We start from the raw sequence: 22,799 nt of genomic DNA on the forward strand, positions 1-22,799 counted from the left end.
CCTAGTTATTGCTTGTAAAACAGTAAAACAGTGACTGTGTTGTAGAGTATCTAGACTAACCTCGCGTCACCAGGCTCTTCTCGGCGAGAAAGACTCTAGACTCAAGTGCAGTCCAGATGATACCGCGCATGCTCCATTTGTCTCCTTCATTGTACCCTATCGCTAAAGCTAGGCTAGCTGTCAGTCCACTGAGCAGCATCAGGGCATCTAGGTTACTTGCAAAAACAATTTGCACTGGTATGAGATATTTCCGCTACTCAAGCATTTTAGTTGTAGCATTGAGCCAATAATAACCGTTTGACTATCTAGCTGTTATGAGCTAATGTTTGCGTTGCATTTAGCTAACGTTATCTCCAAGGCAAGATAACGTTACTCTATCCAAGGTTAGCCAGTTAGCTAGCATGTTGAGCTATTCAGCTAAGGTTAGCTCTGATATATAATGATGTTTATCCTTGTAATGCACATTTTAATCATCGGATGATAGGTTTGTCTTTGTGTTTTTGTTGAGATTCACAATTGTAACGTTAGCTACCCAAGTTAGCAACTTTAACATTATGGTGGCTAGCTAGCTAGCTGTTAGCTGGCTGCGGAGGGGTGTGTGTGTGTGTGTGTGTGTGTTCGGGCACTATGCCTGGTGAATCCCTTTCTAGCTACAGAGGCTAACGTTACTGCAGCTCCAGCAAGTAACCCCCACACCTCTTTCACTGACCCATCTGCTGTCCTTTGTCCCAAATAAGAACAATGGCAGCACTAACTTTTTTGTTGATGACAAAATATCTGTGATGCACTTTTCTCTTCATAAGTAACATCAACTTTCAAAAACGGATAACGTTATATTGGGGATATAGCTACGTTATTCATAAATCGTGTGCATTTGAGCGTGTACAGTATATGCCGAGGACGAGGTAACGTTATAATGCCCTTTACAACCTTGGGGCATGTTGATCACAATTCAAATGATCGTATTCTTCTAATGCTCAAACATCAGCATCTATACCTGTTTCATATATTTCTATTTGAAGTATTTTAGTTGGAGTCAGATTGAATGTGTGTGAGGAAGGGGGTGGTTCTTGCTCAGTGCACAGGCAGCATCCATGGTTCAGCTGGGATGCAGACCTAGCTTGTTTCCGTCCATGTAATGGGCCTGGCTCTAAAGGAACAATATGTTCCTTTCAGCTGGAGCTCACTGGGGAACTAGTCACTTGCTTGTTGATGATTGATACACTGCTCAGTGGTGCTGGTTGCCCTGTGCTGTCACTTTAATTCGGGAGCTGTTGCTAGTGGTGCACCATCACTGAAGACTCAAATGTAACATTCATCCCTTACTGAATGATTATTGACTTGCAGAGGAATGCCTGTGGAATAGTGTCTAAACTGGGTTTAACATGCTGTCTGTCTGATTTGTACAATTACATTAAAATTGTAGGTTGTTGTTGTTATTAGAGTGGATTAAAGAGTCACTCTCATCATTTGACTGTCTCTTTTCATTTGATCTAGCATAATGGCTGTCCCTCCTTCATACTCAGACCTGGGCAAATCTGCCAAGGACATATTCAGCAAGGGCTATGGTGAGTACTCTTAACAACCATACTACTACCACCTGTTCAAACCTGGAGTTACAGGGTGTCCAGGCTGTGAGACCCATGTCTGATGTGTGGATGTGCAAGATAGAGAGGTCCATGGAAATGTAAATTTGATCTTGGTGGCAGTGAGGCAATTTGCAAAACAAAGCTCTCTTTCACACATGAAAATACATCTGTTGGCTTTAAACGACACATAACAAAAGTTCGGGGACATGAAATTCGGCAATCTAAAAATATAACCACGATATGTCTATGTAAGTTAATTTCTCGGACATCCAGGTCATAGAAGTTTTAAAAAGAATGTATTTTTAAAAACGTTGGACTAAATGTTGGAAAACAAGACGTTTCGGTGTTCATCCAAACACCATCATCAGTTGTGAATGCAGCAGGAAGTAACTCTGGCAAATAAATCCACACAAGCAAAGTCACATGACAAGCACAGAAACATAAACACAAACATATGATAACCACGATATGCATTGTGACGTTGAACTTTTTTGCAATTTCTGTTGCGGTCTGATATAAGAAATGACATTCAAAATGGTCTTTTCTCTTTTGCTTTGTATGAACATTAGGGTGTGTAACGCTTTAGAGATGAAATTGGTGCCGAAGGTTATTTGGATTTATTACAAAGGTCTTGGAAAGTTAAATGTAACTTACAGAAACCAGTAGTAGTAACGTTGCAAAGAAAAAAAATATAGTATATATATGGAGTAATATTGAACCGTGAACCCAATATTGTTTATCGAACCAAACCATGAGCTCGATGTAATTTCATCCCTACTTTAAACTTCATATCCACATTACTTTTGAAGTAATGTCCAGTCTGATTTGTTGTATTTGATGTGATTCAGATTAATTTGCTTTGTTTTTTGAGCTTCTGTTGACGGCTTACAACAAATCTCCACCTTTTAATTTGAACTCCACCAGGCTTCGGTGTCGTGAAGCTGGACCTGAAGACCAAGTCGCAAAGTGGAGTGGTGAGGAGACTTCCCCCTGTCTGTCTTTACCTTCTCTTCCCCTCTGGATGCTTTGTGCCTAATACATTACCCCACCCCCTCTGCCTTGTCCTGCCTTCACTCGGCATCATTTATGCGGTCTCTCTACTCCCACTGACATCATCACCAATAGAGAAACACTTTAGAATCCATGCTTTTGTAACTCTAAGTGAACTCCCTTTGAGCTTTAAGTTTTACAGGTTGACGAGTGGCCCGGAGTGACACTGCTGTGCTTGCCTTAATCTGTGCTTTATTCTAGAGAGGGAAACACGACCAGGTGGTATGCCTTCATATCTAACCCTAATGCTAACCATGCTCTGTCTCCATGCTGCTGCTGCCCTCTGCTGGACTGTTCTAATGTAGATGGTAAGACCTGGTTCCAGAGCTAACGCCTCCGACTGTCTGTGTGCTTGGAAATGTGCTTGTTTTCAATGGGTTTCTGTCCTGTTATTCAGTCATGGATGTTTTTCCATCGTTGTTGTTGTTGTTATCATCATTCTTAATGGAAATCATTTAATTGTGATGAAAATCTGTCATTTGTAGCTTTTGTGTTTCCTGTACATTTTATTACACCACCATCAGTCATTTCTCACTGTCTGTCATGAGTCTTTGTACAGCCATGTGTTTGGCTGTACTCAGTCGGAACGTCTTTTCATCGTCATCCTTTTCAAGTCAAGTCAAGTCAAGTCAAATTTTATTTATATAGCACCTTTCATACACAAAGGCAATTCAAGGTGCTTTACAAAAAAAGAATCGAAAAAACAAGCAGCAAAGCAATGCACATATAAAAAACACATAAAAAACACAGCCGGCAGTTTTAGTTAAAATATATACTCAAATTAATTCCATTACTCCATTACTCTGCATTTTCACATTATATCTTGTCATGATTTTCGAACTTTATTGGTATCATATCCCATATTCCCAATCCCAATTTCCCCCCGGGGATCATTAAAGTCTTTCTGATTCTGATTCTGATTCTGATATAGGGTTGCATGATTGCAATGGCTATATGAACATCTAAAATTATATATTATAAGATACAAAAGGCTCCAATTGTTAAAAGATATACATTTTCCATTGTACACTCTCTCAATTAAACAAGCTTGTTAGATACATATCTGCATCTGATTGCACTACACCTTTTCAGCAGATGTTGAGTGAACCTCCCTGGCCAGTTGCTGATCAGAAACCAGTCAGTCACCAGAGGCTGCCAAATAGAATAGGTAGAGAGGAGTGTGAGTGGCCAGTTGGGCACTGAAAGAAGAGGAGGAAGAAATAAAAATGTTGACAAATGTTAATGGAATGAATGAAAATGTTAGGTATACAGTATTGCACAGTGGGTAATGTATTTCGGTCAGTTATGGTGGATCAACTTTTGAAAATAGGCTACAGCCTAAATTATATATTTTCATACTGGTAGGATAATATATTTGGTTATTATGATCTGCATAACTACGAACATCTGTCATTTAATTCCCTTACTTATAACCGTATTTCATGTACAAATTGTGTCGTTTCCCATGATGCATTTCTGTCGATGACATCTATGTTTAATTCACTACCATACATTCATTTAGATCTCAGCTCTCTGGCTCCTGAGTGAGTTGATCATCAGCTTTAGTCTCTTGTACAGAGATGTTTGGCAATTTGGTTTGCTTGTTAATGTTAGGAACTGAACATTTGAAAACATGTTATACTGTGACATATTACATACATACACTGATTATACAGTATTGTGCTTTATTATATAATGCACCCATGCAAATGAACTGCGAAGAAGAAAGCATTATTGTAACATTGTGTCAATTTGTTTGAATACAAGAAGTTGTGATGGTTAAAGTAACTTCTCATTTCCAGGATTTTTAACTTTGAAGTTTGAGATATTGCAAATCCCAATTGCAACGAGCGCTCGTTTCTAGCGTGTGCCGCGCACCGCAGTAGTGAGATATTTATCGAAATGCTTGGTGTGTTTTTGTCATTGGTTTTTTGTCCATCTCACCCAGTCCTGATGTCTTGCATGGACTAGCATTATTACTGTTCAGGCTTTTCTCACTGTTGTTGTCTTGCTTTTATGTTAGTGATGTCGTCAATGTAACATGTTGGTCATCATCCCATCTCTCACACTCTAATACGGTTTCTCTTGACTTCTTTACAGTTTCTGCTCACGTACTTCATAAATCTTTACGTTTGGCCTCAGTTGTCATTTCCCCCCCCTCGTTTTTCCCTCTGTAATGTAATATCATGCTTTGGATATTCTATAAACACACACTCTGTATTAGTCGGTTTGATTATTTTCACACTTTTTGTCAGTCAGTTTATATTTGGCCTTTCTTGATCGACCCAGACACACTAATGTCGTCCTCCTCCTGTCAGGAGTTCAACACATCCGGCTCCAGCAACACAGACACAGGCAGAGCCGCAGGGAGCCTGGAGACCAAGTACAAAATGAAGGAGCTGGGCCTCAGCTTCAACCAGAAGTGGAACACAGACAACACGCTCGCTACTGAGGTCACCGTGGAGGACCAGGTACAGTAGAGGTGCATGTGCTCAGAGAGTGAGTGATGACATTTTGTTGAAATAACCGATTGACTTGCATTGCGGGTCTTCTCACTGGTATGTTTGACGTTTTTAAAAAGGCTAAAAAACTGCAACGTTACTTTGTCTACAGCTGACTCAAGGACTGAAGGTTGCCTTGGATACGTCTTTTGTACCGAATACAGGGTGAGTCTTAATTCATTTGCATGAATGAATACAATGCATCTCTCCCTATTTTATAGGGTTAATGTTCTTGTACACTGTCCCTGTATTAAAAATAAAGAAAATTCAAAATTCAAATGGAGGTGGCCCCTCCCACATGGTAGCACATCACAGTGGGGGAAGCCCCGCCCCCGACTAGCACATCACAGTGGGGGAAGCCCCGCCCCCGACTAGCACATCACAGTGGGGGAAGCCCCGCCCCCGACTAGCACATCACAGTGGGGGAAGCCCCGCCCCCGACTAGCACACCCTGCTTGTCGTTCCATCTTTTTGTGATTAGCTGCTATCTTGATGCTCCTCCTACATGCTTGGCACATTATAGGCCTATATAGTCCAGTGCTTTTCAAAGTCTGAGACTGTGCGCCTCCCCTCAGACGCTGACGCTTGGACAAAGCCCCCCTCCCCCCATCATGATTATGTTATTTGATCCCAATGCCACTCAGCGATTGAGCCAAGATAGCCTGACATTGCTGTTGACATACTTAGTTAGGACTACACCAAATACGAATAAAAATGTCTGTCTGAAAGCATTTATTAGCTTCTGACTCTGGGAAAGTGGGGAAAACCGTAAAATGATCTCTTTAACAAAATCACACATTTAGGCTATTCTATGTGATCTCCTTTTGATAACTAATGTCATATTTTTTCACTTCCATTCACGGAGCCTCCCCTGAAACTGTTTGGAGCCCCCCTGGCGAGGCCCGCCTCCCACTTTGAAAACCCCTGCATAGTCTTTTCCTTCGCGTCAAGTTTCATTTTTCGTCACTTTTTGATTGGGGTAGAGTTAATGAACACTGAACACTGCTAATTGTCTGATGTAATTTGCTGTCTTGTCCTTTTATGTGAATCTTTTGTTATGCTTATATGAAACTTGTTATGCTGCTGTAAAATAGGCCAGTACTCCCTTGTATAAGAGATTCTGAATCTCAATGGGAATATTCCTGGTTAAATAAAGGTGACTGAAATTAAAAATGTTTTCTTTTAATAATCCCTTCCTTTTTATTTGTATTTTAGCTAAACGTATTTTATTTTCCACTGGCCTATCACCACAAACAGAGTCCTCCATCTAGACAGTGAAGTGAGAATGGACCAATATCTATAGTCCATTGTATGTTCCTTTCCGGGGATAAATAAAGTACTCTTATCGATCTATCCAGGAAGAAGAGCGGCAAGCTGAAGACGGGCTACAAGCGTGACTACGTCAACCTGGGCTGCGACATCGACTTTGAGGGTCCCATCATCCACGCCGCTGCCGTGCTGGGCTACGAGGGCTGGCTGGCCGGCTACCAAATGGCCTTCGACACCGCCAAGTCCAAACTGGCCCAGAACAACTTTGCCCTTGGATACAAGGCCGGGGACTTCCAGCTGCACACCAATGTGTGAGTAGTCGAGTACCAGACCCCACTAGTCTGATTTTTAGAGCTCGACTGATACTGGAGTTTTGAGGCAGATGCCCATACCGATATTAGGGAGTAAAGAAATTCTGATAACGATATATCGACTGATATTATACACATTATACTACACTTTTTCTTTGCAATGATCCCTCAAATATCAAACCTTTGACAAAGATATGACTTGACATGACTTGAGATATGTAATGTAGGCAGGATATTTTATAGCTTATCACTAAATGGTATTGTCCAAAAATGACATCAATGCAATGAAACAGTAAACTTCACTGAGAATTAAATTTTTTATAAATAACTAGAAGTACAAAAACACCAATAGAACAAATGTAAAATATAACTTGAGTTAAGATAAAAGGTCAAATAGAAATTGAAAATAAAATATCTATATATAAAAAAGGTCAAATATGCACAACATGCTGTTAAAAAATACGAAATAAAAAAATATCGGCAATATCAGCCAACTTATTGTCCGATAGCGATATATTGGTTATCGGCCGATAATATCGGTGGACCGATATATCAGTTGGGCTCTAGATTTGATGCGTCTTCGCACTGTTTCAGCAATCCTTACAAATTCTACTGATTGGCGTAATGGGGACATTCAAATTAAAGGTCAAAATGTAAAACACACACGATTCCTCAGACGCCACTGGTATCTTTATGACACTAGAGGTAGGGCTGTGCCATGTGGACCCAAAAAAAATCATATTTCAGTATTTTTAGGCTGAATAGCGATACACAATATATATCTGGGAATTTTCTACGATGTGGACTAAATGTTCAGTTGTATTGTTGCTGAAAGCAGGTTTAATATGTTCTTTCTCTTAATAACTGTCCTGTCTCCTGTCTCTCAGTAACGACGGCACTGAGTTTGGTGGGTCCATCTACCAGAAGGTGAACGACGAGCTGGAGACGGCGGTCACTTTGGCCTGGACAGCCGGCAGCAACAACACTCGCTTTGGCATCGCCGCCAAATACAAGCTGGACCAAGACGCCTCCCTGTCTGTGAGTGCAGCTGTCCATCCATTTACACCAGAGGTTCTCACAGAACCTTTCTGCTGGCCCGTAATCAATTAGGTGACATGATGCTATTTGGTCCGATTCTCAACTGTCTTTCAGAGGCTGTAGCAGGCTCAGTTTCCGGTATCGTATAAAACTAAAGACAAGGCAGCCATTGGTACCAACCATGTCATGCTAGCTTGCTAAATGAATAGCCTAATCATGTTGGTTGTGTGTGTGTGTGTGTGTGTGTGTGTGTGTGTGTGTGTGTGTGTGTATACACATCTACAATGGACAAATGGGATTCTGGCACAATTCGAGAATAGGCTATTAAAGAAAAGATTTGTTTTAGAATGAGATCTTGGGTTCGGGTTTTTTCTTGGCCTCAATAGGGCTGTCAAAATTCGCCCCAAATTATAGTAGAATCTTCCCTCTAAACAAAACATTCGTTCGAATAAATTCAAATACTTTTTTTTCTTTTTGTTTTGCGTGCGTGGTAAGGCAAGCCAATACAACCAGAGAGCTTATGTAACTACTTGGTATATTTATTTGAACATAAACATTTTTGTTTTTGTTTACAACATAATTCTTCTTTTTAATTCAGTCAGTACTAGTACAGTAGTAGCCTACACTTTTGTAATGTTTTTAAATAACCAGGCAAATGATGCATGTTTTTATGTTGCCCTCTTGGCAATTTTTTTTACCTGGTTAAATGTAAATAATAATATAAAATTGAATATTAATTTTCATATTCAAATATCAGTATTCTTTTAATTTTAATATTCAAATATATATTTGAATATAGAATATTCTTTGACAGCCCTAACCCTCAATCCAGTATTGGATCCCTAAATTGGTCCTCAGTCATCAAAACTTTGAGAACCACTGATTTACATTGTTGTTTCATATTCTGATCTATTATGGTGCTCACAAAAACAATATCATGATGTCTCATGGCTTAACCTCTTGATGTTCTCATGGCTTAACTTCTTGAACCCTTCAGGCCAAAGTGAACAATGCCAGTCTGATCGGAGTAGGCTACACCCAGAGCCTCCGGCCAGGTATGTCTTGAGCCCCAGCTCTCTCTTATCATCATCATCATCACTTTATTGTCAGACACAAGGTCCAATAAAAAAACACACAATACATGTAGAACAAGGTAAACAACACAATAAGAACACTAGCAAATCAACAATACTACAATAAGGCACTGTACCAATGTTTCCAGATGGAAGACAGGTATCTAGTGTCACTGAGATTGGGTTGAGACAGCAACATAATGAGCATATTCTGAGACATATTCAGACGACAGATAAACCTATACATCAGGTTTCTCAACAGGGCATGAAAGGTGCTCACTCCTGCTCCACAAAACATTTCACTGGCGCTACTACACCTTAGCTTCCTAAGAAGGATCCTCAGGCAGTCATTATAAGCAACCTGGAGCTTTTTAATGCTAGCCTGCTTATACTTGACCCACAGGGGGGCAGTATACAGAGGAGTACAGTAGGCTCTAAACAGGTTAACCTTTACATCATCTGAGCAAAAATAAAACTTCTTCCTCAGCATGTTAGCTTGAGCATACAGTGCACGCCTCTGTCTGTACATGTCATCATCATCACTCATTTGATCAGTTATAATATGACCCAAATATTTAGTTCGACAGCAAACTGCCAGCACCTGCCCAGACAGATAAAAAGAAGGAAAGGAGAGATCCTTATCATCTCTTGTTCTGCATATCATAGTGACACTCTTTTTAGCATTATATTTCACATCAAAACGACCTCCATAGTCAGAACAGATATTCAGCAACTGTTGGAAACCAGTACTGCTTGGAGACAGGATAACCAAATCATCGGCATACATAAAGTGATTTACAGTGGTGTTACCAATCACATATCCCGTTCGGCAGCTGCTGAGCTGTACAGAGAGTTAATTCATATATAAATTGAACAGGGCGGGGGAAAGAAGCCCCCCCTGACGGACGCCATTGCCGACACCAAAAGGAGCAGAGACCGTATTACCCCACCTTACCTACATGGTCTGGTTAGCATACCAGAATGCCAGGATTCTAATAATGCTATCAGGCACGCCCCTCTCCCTCAGTTTTAAAAATAGTTTCTGGTGGTTGACTCGGTCGAATGCCTTAGAGGCATCAATAAACCCCACTAAAACAGAGGAATGCTTACCTTTATACATATCAATAACCTCTTTCAATGCATAGATACAGAGGTCAGTGCCATGCTTGGCTTTGAATCCAAATTGATTGTCAGACGTGACTAAAAAGGAACTTAAATGATCTAATAAAATTCTCTCTAAAACTTTAGAAAGTACACTGGCCAGTGCAATAGGTCGGTAGTTGTCCACACTCCCCACCTTACCTGCCTTGTCCTTGATGTTTATCATCATCATGACTTCTTAATTAACTAACATTCTGTGTTGTTTGAAATGATGAATTCTTACGCAAAGAAAATGTGATTCATGCCGTTAGTGCGCCGCAGATTGTTTTGTTTTTCCGTTCCTAAAATGTTCCTTGTGCCTTTTGCAGGGGTCAAGGTCACCCTCTCAGCCCTGATCGACGGGAAGAACTTTAACGCCGGCGGACACAAAGTCGGCATGGGCTTTGAGCTGGAGGCATAAGGGGGAGAGCGTGAGACACCACCAACGAAGAAGAGTCCAGAACCAATCGCCACACACTCCTCCGGTCCACAGACACACAGTCCACCGCCTCCACCATCAAGTAGCTCCGGCTCTCTGGTCCCCCCCACCCCTCTCTATCACACACACCTGTACATTCAGCGCCCCCCCCCCCTCTCTCTATCACACACACCTGTACATGCAGCGACCCCGCCTTACTGCCCCACCCCTCTCTCTATCACACACATGTACATTCAGCGACCCCCCCCTTACTGCCCCCCCCCCCCCTCTCTCTATCACACACACCTGTACATGCAGCGGCCCCCCCTTACTGCCCCCCCCCTCTCTCTATCACACACACCTGTACATGCAGCGACCCCCCCTTACTGCCCCCCCCCATCTCTCTATCACACACACCTGTACATGCAGCGACCCCCCCTTACTGCCCCCCCCTCTCTCTATCACACACACCTGTACATGCAGCGACCCCCCCTTACTGCCCCCCCCCATCTCTCTATCACACACACCTGTACATGCAGCGACCCCCCTTACTGGTCCCCCCCCTCTCTCACTCACACACCTGTACATGCAGTCCCCCTTACACACATTCAGTGAGCATTCTTGGCAGTAATAGGCAGGTCTCTGCACCATGATGTTTATACAGACGTGAGAGGGGTAACGGCAATGGAGACGGTGTGTTTCATTGAGCCTTTTAGTTAAGACTGCAGGTTCATGTCCCCCTTATATTGAATGAAGTGGCACTATTTATCTCCCTGTAGGTCTTGGCTGAAGTAGTCCTTGGTGTGTAGCTCCTTGAAGCCTGCGTTGTTCCCGCCTACCTTCAAGCATGTCTGAATGAAAACATGGATGCAGAACAGGACGTTTGTTTGCTCGTATCGGTTTGAGCCGGAACATTTTTGGTTTTGTTGTGGACCATTTAATCAATATAAATGTTTTATGAGCCGTTTATGTTGTTGAATTGCTGGGGGGGGTCAAAGTTATTTTTTTCAAAGTTATGAAGGATTGTGAGTTTCAGTATGGGCGAAGATTGAGTTCAGGTCTGCGCCTGCGGAGGGTTCAGTTCTATCGTTACCGTCGGCATAGATCGTTTTTTAGAAGAGTATTGGAAATCTGTTCAAGTAGGCCTGAATGGTCAACTCTTTGAATCATGTGCGACTACTCATAGGTGAAATCAATATAGTGGAATCTTCCGGTAGGTTATGTATATGTGCTGTAGTTAGTTGGCATTTCTACACTATTGTTTTCATCTGTCTATTTCAGCACAGGAGTCACAAATGAATGGATGTGAACATGAGAATATTTCGCATTGGCTTGTACTTTGCTTTAGGTGTCGTGGCGTCAGGCGTTTTATTTGATGGAAAGTTGTTTGCTCATGTTGCACAGGAACTGCGCTGATTGCTGTCAACTTTTCTCCAAACCATCTACACTCTTCTTCTGGCCACTTCCCATTGTACAGAAAATACAGTTCATCAACCTCCCAGCGATTCCAGTTCAAACACACTTGATAATCTAAGAGCTTGTTGTGTTCCACATGACTATCCTTTTCTTCCTTTTGGTAATAAACCATACAACGAAAATGTGTTTTTCCATCAGATTGTGTTGTCATTGAGGGTCATTCCCTTTGTTTCTTTGTCATATCGACACGCATACCTCATTTTTCCAACGTCTGTTAAGGTAATTCTAATAATAAAAACACAATCTCTGAAAGTTGTGATTCTTTTCTCATTGAAATATATTGCTGCAAGCTATGGGAATATTGAAGACCTTCAGTGAGGTTGATATTGATCAAAAACTCTCAAACATTGTTTAAATGGAGTCTTTAATTGCAAGGCACTTACTGTACATGTAAACCTCAATCTTAGGGGGGGGGGGGGGGGGGGGGGTTGACAGGGAGATACCTGGTTGATGTGCAATACAGCAAAATTAAGGGAGTTACCAGGACATTAAACGTATTTATCACCTGCAAAAACTCTTAAGGACTTGTTATTGATTAGATCATTACTGGTATTATTTTGAAAATAAAAAAGTTCTTGTTAGCATGATAGTCATTAGAGTTTATATTCATCTCTGACATTTGCATACAGGTCTTTGCAATCAAATATCTCACCTATTCTTACAGTCTTCTTACAAAACAATGTCAGCAGAATCAACAAACTTGCACTAGCATTGGTAATAAAAGTCATCAATAGATGCACGTTTCTTCTAAATATCTGAACTTTTCCTTTAAGTTGTATTAAAAAAAACAATAATTATAATGAACATTGCACTCACACATCTCCTGCTATGTGTCATATCCATGGAGTTCATTGTTTCCGTGCCAGAATGACCAGTGAAAAAGATCTCCACTCTTTCCATCAGCTTGAGCTGGTTGAGCTGCCTCATAGTTGTTGTCAGATAATGCTTTGCCTCAGAGGAAGGGTTAAGGCTCGTTTGTTAGACTGGACAACCACCTCCAAACCTCTGCAAAGGACGCGGGCCACCATTCCTACAACAGAGTCCTCACCGGCGTCTGACTAAGAAAGACTCCTGCCACTGCTAGACACATGTTCTTACATGCAGTGGTGGCTCTGTAACCTGACACTGCCAGATGGCGGCGGTATTGTTTTCACAAAGTGAACACAACACCCGTCTGGCAGCGTCAGGTAAGTGGCTCTGTCTTTATGTCATTCAAGTTTTGTGTCCATAATATTCCTTCGGTGTGCTTCCCATGAACCGTGTCTCACGGTTAAAAGACTGAGTCTAGCACCTCCAAACGTTTTCCTTGAGAGGATTTCACAGCTGGTTGACCTTCGCCACCACTGTCTTGCAGCCTGTCCGGGCGTATTCTCGCCCCCCTACAGCGGGGTAGTACTCTATCTCGCCCGCCAGACGCTCTATGTTGATGTGATCCGGGTAGAAGCCCTCCCGTGTCATCTCATCCAGGAAGCATTCCATCACATGACTCTTTTCCAAAAGGCCCAGAGGTAAGATGTCGGCCTCTGTCCAGAGCGGGTGCAGCTTCTCCAGAGTGTTGCGCAGTATGGGAGTCAGCTCCTTCACCAGGTTACTATGACGCCCGGATGCCGTTACGGCCATAGAGATGCTGGAGGAGTTGTGCAGCAGGTGCTTGGTGATGTGGGCGTGGCCCAGGTTGCTCAGGAACAGGTAAATAGCGTTTAAGTATTCGTTGGAGCGCTTGGAGACCACGAGCTCCCTCAGAGCATCCAGTATCTCGCCGTGCATGTGCTCGGCCTCGTCGAAGATGAAGAGGGGGATCTTCTCCTCTTCCTCGGCGCGTGCCACCGCCTGCGACACGATGACGGACAGGGCCCGGGCGCAGTGCCAAGCCTCCGCCTCCAGGGGACAGTGGTGGAGGACGTAGTACTGGAGCACCAGGGTCTCCCCCACCACCGAGCGGAAGTGCCCGGCCAGGATGCGCCCCAGGTGGCTCTTGCCCACGCCGCTGGGGCCGTGCAGGGACAGGACCAGGGGCTTGTTGTGGACGTAGGTGGACAGGTAGTCCCTCAGGTGGGCCAGCAGATCCTCCACCGCCCCCTGTTGGCCGAACACCTCCCTCCTCAGCGTCTTCTCCAGCCCCTCCAGGTCATATCTCAGCACGTGGTCGTCCAGGTTCTCTATGGCATTGTACACCTGGAGACAGAGGTGACAGGGAGACAGGATGGATGTCAGTAGACAGTGTCAATGACACACTCATCTTTCCCTGGAAACAAGTGTTTGGTTTGGTGAGCACTGGACCACAAGCAGGATCAGATGAGCACTGGACCACAAGCAGGATCAGATGAGCACTGGACCACAAGCAGGATCAGATGAGCACTGGACCACAAGCAGGATCAGAATTTGTTTTGGGGGGCGTCCCGGTGCCTCACCTGCATGGTAGAGCCATTAGTCCTTCCTGCAGCGACCCAGGTTCAAGTCCGAACTGTGGTCATTTGCTGCATGTCCTTCCCTCCCTCTCCCTGTTTCCTGTCTGTATGTACTGTCCTATCGAAGAAACTGGCAAAAATGCCCCAAAATATAATCTAAAATATATATTGTTTTGGACGAGGCAGACATGTCCGTGTCAGTCCATTGTTTACTTGTGAAGATAGGATTCTAATAGCACTTACCGGTAGTTCAAATCAAAATGCATGGTGCTGACTGAATGATCACATAATTTTTTTGTATCCTATTCATATCCTAATTAATCTTCTATGTCAATATTAGATTAATGTGAATATGTGAATATTCCAATGAAATACTATAGATTCAAAATGTTATCTCATAATGTTAGGAGTGTGAACTGGTCAAGATGAGCTCTTGTAGTAAGACTGCTGCAGCTCAGTGTACAGGGTTCCTACACATTTTCCATTTCAAAATTCCATACGTTTCCACAGCTTTTCTGTCAGACCACATCTGAGTCCACAAGGGTGTCACTTTGTATTGAAAAGTGGTGGGACACCTATGGCCACACCGCAATTTGGAGCTTTTGGGTTTAAGCCTCAGTGAAAGCTTGGACTTTGAAGAACTTGAAGAAGTCAGAAAAGCTCTGACTGAAGCTCAGTCAGTTTTGAATGGTGACAGCCAGAGGAAGGAGAGAAAAGTGCTCAGAGAGGAGCTGATTCCCGCTCCACCACCCCCCACCTCCACCACCCCCCACCTCCACCTCCACCACCCCCACCTCCACAGAGATATGAGTAGTAGGGGATTATGAGGGAGGGAACCACAGAGAGCTGAACCTTTACTGACATTGAAATGATTTTGTGAGAACAAATTTTCTAGCATGCGGCCACCAGGTGTACAACATCTTCATGAAAACACGAACATAACGCACTTACGCCCCTGATTGTAATGTCAATTTCCCTGGTGTTTGCTGTAATCATGAGCTCCAGCGTACCTGCAGGAAGACGATGGCAAACAGCAGGTACAGGCAGTACTTGGCGCGGCTGGGCTCAGGTTTGGGCGGGGCTCTGCAGCCCCCTCCGGTGGGAAACATCACCCTCACACGTCTCTTCCTCCTTTTCTTTTTCCTCTGGCAGTGGTGGGTAGAGTCAACAAAAACAGTACTCAAGTCAAAGTACAGCTACTTCATAATCTCTACTTTAGTAAGAGTAAAAAAAAAAGTAACTTGTAAAAAAAAAACTACTCAAGTAGTAACTAGTAACTAGATGCGATTTATTACGGCAATGTTTACGGTTTTCACGGAATTGTCAGTCCTGACTAGCAGTCCTGTCAGTCCTATCCTACTGTACTAGCAAACACTGCAACAGGAAGTGAGCTGGGGTTCAATTTAGAATGTTTATGTTGTCAAGTTAAAGGCGTCTATAGAACGGTCTCTATATAGGACCCTCCGTCATTATAGTTAACATTAACTTGCTTCATAGTTCGTGCTCATAGAGGCCATTTACACCTGGCATTAACATGCGTTTTCTGTCATCAGATTGCAATCAGATTGTGCTTGACCACCAAAGTACAGGTGTAAATGCCCCCAAGACACATTGGAGACGGATTGCAATCTGATTGGCCAAACCACCTCCGGAGGTGGTCAGGGACGCATTGTGTACACATTGAACACAGGTGTAAATGCAATGTGTGTCTCAATCTGGATACAGCAACTGTATGCAGATTGAGAGGACAGCCATTTTGCAATCTGATCACCCAAAACGCATGCTAAGACCAGGTGTAAATGAAATCGGGCTAATGTGGTCAAGCACTATCTGATTGCAATCTGATGACAGAAAACGCATGTTAATGCCAGGTGTAGATGGCCTCATAGCCTCACCAATATTAAGCCCTTTTCAAACACAGTTCCCAGTAAATTACTGGGATAACCTTTCAGGGACTACTAGTGATTTTCACCATTCACACATACAGTAAGGGACATTTCCATCTTGTGCCTTTTCACACATGCTATGGCAATGCTGGGATAGATGGGGGCCATGCGTCAAGGGACAGTCAAGGGAAGGGGAGGGGCCTCTGAGGTGGGCAGCTGTCAAGTTACATAGTTGAGGCCGTGCCGTGTAGTATTCTGTAGGCTACACACTTCTTGCTACTCTACCTATTAATAGTATAATGTAACCCCGTAAAATACATATATTTTCTAATCTACTTGAGTAAGAGTAAAAGGTATTCTGCAAAAAATACTTTTAGAAATACAATTTATTTAAAAAATATCAAGTATATGTAACTGAGTAAATATACGTGAGTACTACCCACCTCTGTCCTCTGGAGAAAGGAGCTGGCACTGGGGGGGAAGGTGGAGGAGGAGGGTGTGAGCCCGTCGAAGGTGAAGATCTTGGGGCTGGTGCGAACGGGGGCCCCAACGGGGCCGCCGGCCGCTCCCGGTCCAGCCAGGCCCAGCTCCAGGCGACGCTTCTTCATGGCATGGTACTTCTGCTTGATCCGGATCACGGCGCGAAGGGACGAGAAGCTGGTGATGCTGGGGGTCACCCTCTCTCCCTCCATCTCCCCGTCTGTGTGAGAGCCAGACAGCTGGGACAGCTCGCTGGCACTGCTGTCCTGGTCACTCATCTCACTCATCTGCAGAGAGAGAGAGAGGACTGTCATGGTGTGTTCTAGGGTTCTATGCAGGGTTCTATGCAGGGTTCCCACGGGGCCTTGAAATCTTTAAAAGTGTGTTAATTTGAGAGAGAGAAAAACCAAGGCCTTGGAAGTTTTTGAAATTAGGCACGAATAGACACGGGTCATTGAAAAAGTGCTTGAATGGACGGGTGTAGTTTTTTAGTCCACAAAACATTCGTGGAGTTTCCGTGGCATAATCCAAGTCTCAGAAGCCCCAAGTTGCCTTGAAAATATACCATTTTACATCCTGGTTTTAGCTGGAATCGTCACTGTAGCCAAGTGCTCCAATAAGAAGGGGGTCTGATTTCAGCTAAAAACTATTATGACATTATGGCATCTCAGGGCTTCTGGAGACCTTTTTTTACATTTGAAAGTGGGTCACCATCCACTTCAATTGTTGAGGAGAATGCTGTATCTGTGTTTTGCTGCGAAGCTCCACAAAGGTTTTGTGGAATAAAAACGTCACGTAGATAATGACTGAATCTTCATTTTTGGATGAACGTATCCTTTAACTTTTAACAGTAAATATGTTTAACAACACAGTTGAGCCATCTTCAGCTGCTCGGAGTCCTCTCTGAATTTCCCTACAGCTGTGCAACAGTCTCTGACACTGTCTGTCGCCAAAAGACTCATTCTGAAGGAATGGAAGTCCTCCTCTTCACCCTCTTTTCAGGTGTGGCTGATGGACATGATCTCTGTTATACAGATGGAGAGACTCAGGTCCCCGAGAACCAACTCGATTAAAAGGTTCTCAACTATCGGGGGCCCGTTTTTGGCCTACTTTGATGAGGTTAAGAATGACAAGTGACTGAGGTTGGCGGTTCGCCCGGCTGGTATCTCATGGACCCCTTGTGAGGGATCCCATGCACATCATCTCATACAAACACATAAGCACCTTATGCGGCTGATCGCACCATGTTTTAATGTTGAATGTCGATAAAGTATGTTTTTTGTCTTTTTTTCTTCTTTCTTTTCCTGTGTCTGAGCCTGTTTGTCTTGTTCGTATATTGTTCTATAAGAAATGAAAATACAATATTGGGGGGAAAAACACGGTTGAGAAGTGTTGACACATTCAAGCCTCTTCCTCTTTTGAGTTGTTGTCTGTGAGCCTCCGTAAAGCCTGCTAGTTCTCATTATAACAATTCTCAGTGTTGTGACAGTAATTTCATCCGTGTCTCAAACTATGCCACCTTGAATTTGAGGGAATTGGGACTGGAAAAGTCCTTGAGTTTGATGTTTAAGAAGGTGTGGGAACCCTGGTTATGACCTCACAGTCTATAGTTAGGACAGAACACGCCATTTGCCACAAACTTCCTGTTTGAACTTCTAAGAATAATTTGATGCCTTCTCTGTTCTCTAACCAGAAGTTTCTTTGTACATAGAGACCTGTGCCGAGAAGGATGGGAGTAGTTACTTCACACTCGAAGGTGAGACCTGTGATAAGTGGCATGTAAATAAAATAAAACATACTTAATATAACTGCCAGTATGCAGCTATACAAAGCCTGGCAGTCTGCCAGGATATTGAAATATGTGCACGTTATGGAACCTCAGCCACTTCCTCTCATCTGATAGGAGGGAGCAGCGCTGCAGCTGATAGGAGGGACCAGTGCTGCAGCTGATAAGAAGGAGCAGTGCTGCAGCTGATAAGAGGGAGCAGCGCTGCAGCTGATAAGAGGGAGCAGCGCTGCAGCTGATAGGAGGGAGCAGCGCTGCAGCTGATAGGAGGGAGCAGTGCTGCAGCTGATAGGAGGGAGCAGTGCTGCAGCTGATAAGAAGGAGCAGTGCTGCAGCTGATAGGAGGGAGCAGTGCTGCAGCTGATAGGAGGGAGCAGTGCTGCAGCTGATAAGAGGGAGCAGTGCTGCAGCTGATAAGAGGGAGCAGTGCTGCAGCTGATAAGAGGGAGCAGTGCTGCAGCTGATAAGAGGGAGCAGTGCTGCAGCTGATAAGAGGGAGCAGTGCTGCAGCTGATAGGAGGGAGCAGTGCTGCAGCTGATAAGAAGGAGCAGTGCTGCAGCTGATAGGAGGGAGCAGTGCTGCAGCTGATAGGAGGGAGCAGTGCTGCAGCTGATAAGAGGGAGCAGTGCTGCAGCTGATAGGAGGGAGCAGTGCTGCAGCTGATAAGAAGGAGCAGTGCTGCAGCTGATAGGAGGGAGCAGTGCTGCAGCTGATAGGAGGGAGCAGTGCTGCAGCTGATAGGATGGAGCAGTGCTGCAGCTGATAGGAGGGAGCAGTGCTGCAGCTGATAGGAGGGAGCAGTGCTGCAGCTGATAGGATGGAGCAGTGCTGCAGCTGATAAGAAGGAGCAGTGCTGCAGCTGATAAGAAGGAGCAGTGCTGCAGCTGATAAGAAGGAGCAGCGCTGCAGCTGATAAGAAGGAGCAGCGCTGCAGCTGATAAGAAGGAGCAGTGCTGCAGCTGATAAGAAGGAGCAGCGCTGCAGCTGATAAGAAGGAGCAGTGCTGCAGCTGATAGGAGGGAGCAGTGCTGCAGCTGATAGGATGGAGCAGTGCTGCAGCTGATAGGAGGGAGCAGTGCTGCAGCTGATAGGAGGGAGCAGTGCTGCAGCTGATAGGATGGAGCAGTGCTGCAGCTGATAGGAGGGAGCAGCGCTGCAGCTGATAAGAAGGAGCAGTGCTGCAGCTGATAGGAGGGAGCAGTGCTGCAGCTGATAAGAAGGAGCAGTGCTGCAGCTGATAGGAGGGAGCAGTGCTGCAGCTGATAAGAAGGAGCAGTGCTGCAGCTGATAAGAAGGAGCAGTGCTGCAGCTGATAGGAGGGAGCAGTGCTGCAGCTGATAAGAAGGAGCAGTGCTGCAGCTGATAAGAAGGAGCAGTGCTGCAGCTGATAGGAGGGAGCAGTGCTGCAGCTGATAGGAGGGAGCAGTGCTGCAGCTGATAGGAGGGAGCAGTGCTGCAGCTGATAGGAGGGAGCAGTGCTGCAGCTGATAGGAGGGAGCAGTGCTGCAGCTGATAGGAGGGAGCAGCGCTGCAGCTGATAAGAAGGAGCAGTGCTGCAGCTGATAGGAGGGAGCAGTGCTGCAGCTGATAAGAAGGAGCAGTGCTGCAGCTGATAGGAGGGAGCAGTGCTGCAGCTGATAGGAGGGAGCAGTGCTGCAGCTGATAGGAGGGAGCAGTGCTGCAGCTGATAAGAAGGAGCAGTGCTGCAGCTGATAGGAGGGAGCAGTGCTGCAGCTGATAGGAGGGAGCAGTGCTGCAGCTGATAAGAAGGAGCAGTGCTGCAGCTGATAGGAGGGAGCAGTGCTGCAGCTGATAAGAAGGAGCAGTGCTGCAGACAGAGTGAAATATCACCAAAATAACAGGAAACACAAGCTCCATTTCCAAATGACATCACTTTTGCCATTGGTGTGTATGGGGTTTCTCATTACAGGAGATATCTTAAATGAAATCAGAATGAGTTGTAGATATCTTTAACTGGACCAGTTGCAGATAGATATCTGAGTTGTAGATATCTGTAATGAGAAACCCCAGACACATGAATGGCCAAAGTGGCATCATTTGTCCTAAGAATGACAGTATAATAAGATATCGGATGTTATTTTTGACTGGGAAGAATAATGTTATAGATATCTTGAATGAAAATTCTGATTAGTCACAAAGTAATTATGACTAGTCAATATGATGTTGTTGATATGTGTCATGTTAATACCGGTGAGTCAAACTTGGCTATTGAACGGCTTGCCCATAGACTCCAGCCAAACCCAGTGTCTAAACAGAGGCCTGATAAGATATCTCAACACCTCTGTGACTCACTAGCAGCAGTTGATCCATTAGTCTGCTTCATCATACCCAAGATGTAGGCTAACATCTCCCTGCACTATCTGAAGAAAGTAGAAGAAGAACGCAATTGACAACTGTTTACATACAGTGCTCAGTGGTTGATATTGTAGATTTGCACACGGGCGGCACAACCTTTTTCAACTTTATTAAACAGTGGCTATTATTCAAGCCTGAAAACTGAAAAATACAGTACTCTGGAAATTCCAGCTGAAAGGAGGAAGTGCCGTCCCTGCACTCACCTTCCATGAGTCATGATCATTTTGCCTGTGCAAATGATTTTGTCCATAGAGATACAATAGGTCACAATGGGAAACATTCCCAGGTAAAATCCACTCAGTTTTGCCTTCATGCAGGACTCCGATCAAAGGACTTTCCCTCAATATCTGACTACATGGAGACAATCATAAACAGTGAGGAGGACATCATGTCAAAGCTGGTGTCTTGTTGAGTGCCTCGTATCCTTCTGGCAGACGGTCAGTAGAGTCATATACTGGCTGCTGCTGCTGGTACATTTATTTATCTTAGCCTCCGGGGGTTGCAGCACATATGGGGACGTTTCCGTTGTGTAAACCCTGCTCAGAGGGAGGAGTTCTCTGCTGCACACATAGGGGCAGCAGGGACCTGCAGCTGACTTGAGGTCAAGGCAACACGTCTTCCCCCTCATACTGAAAATGGCCTAGATCTGTTCCCCAATGGCTTTCAGCCAACTCTGAACTTCTCACCATTCATAATCAAATCAATGACTCATTTGACCGGCGGCGAATGTTAAAGTTCTATTCCTGGTAGACAGGTGGAAACAAGAATGGCAGCAAGCGATTCAATTAAAAATGAAAAAGCACATGAATTAAGTTATAGTTTTATTTCTGGGAAGGACATAGCAATCCTTCACCTGGCTCACTAGAAGCCTCTCCCATGGGGCCGAAGAATTCACAAAAGCACCCAGGGGTGGTGGGGCCGGCCGGGGGTAAGCTGATATCACCGCTTTTATCTGCCTCTCTGTTCACTTTTCACATGTACTGGAGTGTGTGTGTGTGTGTGTGTGTGTGTGTGTGTGTGTGTGTTTCACGTGTACTGGCCTGAAAGGTTCCAGCGGCATTCCAAGCATTTTACACACTCTTCTCTTTACAGCCACTTTTTCAAGACACTTTCTGTGTCTATGGGAGCGGACTCTTATCATGCTGAATATTCCTGAATGTGTGGCTGCAAATAGCCACCCACACACACACACACACACACACACACACACGCGCGCGCACACGCACGCACGCGCACACGCGCACACACACACACACACACGCACACGCACACACACACACACACACACACACACACACACACACACACACACACACACACACACACACACACACACACACAGAGTTTACATAGACCCCAGTTCTTGCATAGAACATAGGCTACGACTATTTTACTCGACTCCATTGTGCTTTTATTAAGCACATAGTTCATTTAATGATAACCTACTTCACAAAGATGATATAAATGGGAAGAAACAGGTGTCTATAAAAACACAGATACAGGAACTGTCTGTTATTTTCTCACATTTGCAGACTTGTCTAGTTGTGGTCTCTCACATGAAGCTTCTCTCTCTCTCACACACACACACACACACACACACACACACACACACACACACACACACACACACACACACACACACACACACACACACACACACACACACACACACACACACACACACACACACACACACACACACAGAGAGAGATTGGAGACAGTGGAGTTGGCCAGAGGCCTGAACCAGCAGCTGCACATAGTTCAGCCTGCAGACTGTATAAGCAAAGCGAGGAGAGCTCTAGGTGAGTGAGTCAGGAGAAGCAAAGAGAGGGAAATAAAAGGACATGCAGGAGAACCAGTCTGCTTACCTTTAGACACGGATTCAATTTAACTTTGGAAGAAAGAAGTCAGATGTGGTCCACCATGGCTCTGGAGTGGAGGGCAGAGAGAAGACAGAGCCCCACAGAACATTGAGTGCTGTAACTCAGGAAGGAACC

The 22,799-nt window shown here is 44.4% G+C and overlaps 2 protein-coding genes across 2 annotated transcripts; one reads left to right on the forward strand and one right to left on the reverse strand.

Annotated features, from left to right (window-relative positions):
• The first annotated feature begins 156 nt into the window (after window positions 1–156).
• LOC310778952 (non-selective voltage-gated ion channel VDAC2) lies at window positions 157–12,100 on the forward strand. The gene is made up of 9 exons (XM_083639424.1): window positions 157–237; window positions 1,498–1,568; window positions 2,514–2,563; window positions 4,958–5,110; window positions 5,253–5,305; window positions 6,499–6,720; window positions 7,608–7,758; window positions 8,756–8,813; window positions 10,301–12,100. Exons 2-9 carry the CDS (start codon window positions 1,502–1,504, stop codon window positions 10,390–10,392), a joined length of 846 nt encoding a protein of 281 aa, XP_083495550.1. The 5' UTR covers window positions 157–237; window positions 1,498–1,501; the 3' UTR covers window positions 10,393–12,100.
• Window positions 12,101–12,231: 131 nt separating this feature from the next.
• On the reverse strand, window positions 12,232–22,799 carry tor4aa (torsin family 4, member Aa). Its single transcript, XM_083638944.1, has 4 exons — window positions 22,671–22,799; window positions 16,603–16,926; window positions 15,284–15,418; window positions 12,232–14,040 (listed from the first exon to the last, which is right to left on the reverse strand). Exons 2-4 carry the CDS (start codon window positions 16,924–16,926, stop codon window positions 13,183–13,185), a joined length of 1,317 nt encoding a protein of 438 aa, XP_083495070.1. The 5' UTR covers window positions 22,671–22,799; the 3' UTR covers window positions 12,232–13,182.

The sequence above is a fragment of the Poromitra crassiceps genome, assembly GCF_964638095.1.
Source record: "Poromitra crassiceps genome assembly, chromosome: 6".
NCBI classification, from domain to species: domain Eukaryota; kingdom Metazoa; phylum Chordata; class Actinopteri; order Beryciformes; family Melamphaidae; genus Poromitra; species Poromitra crassiceps.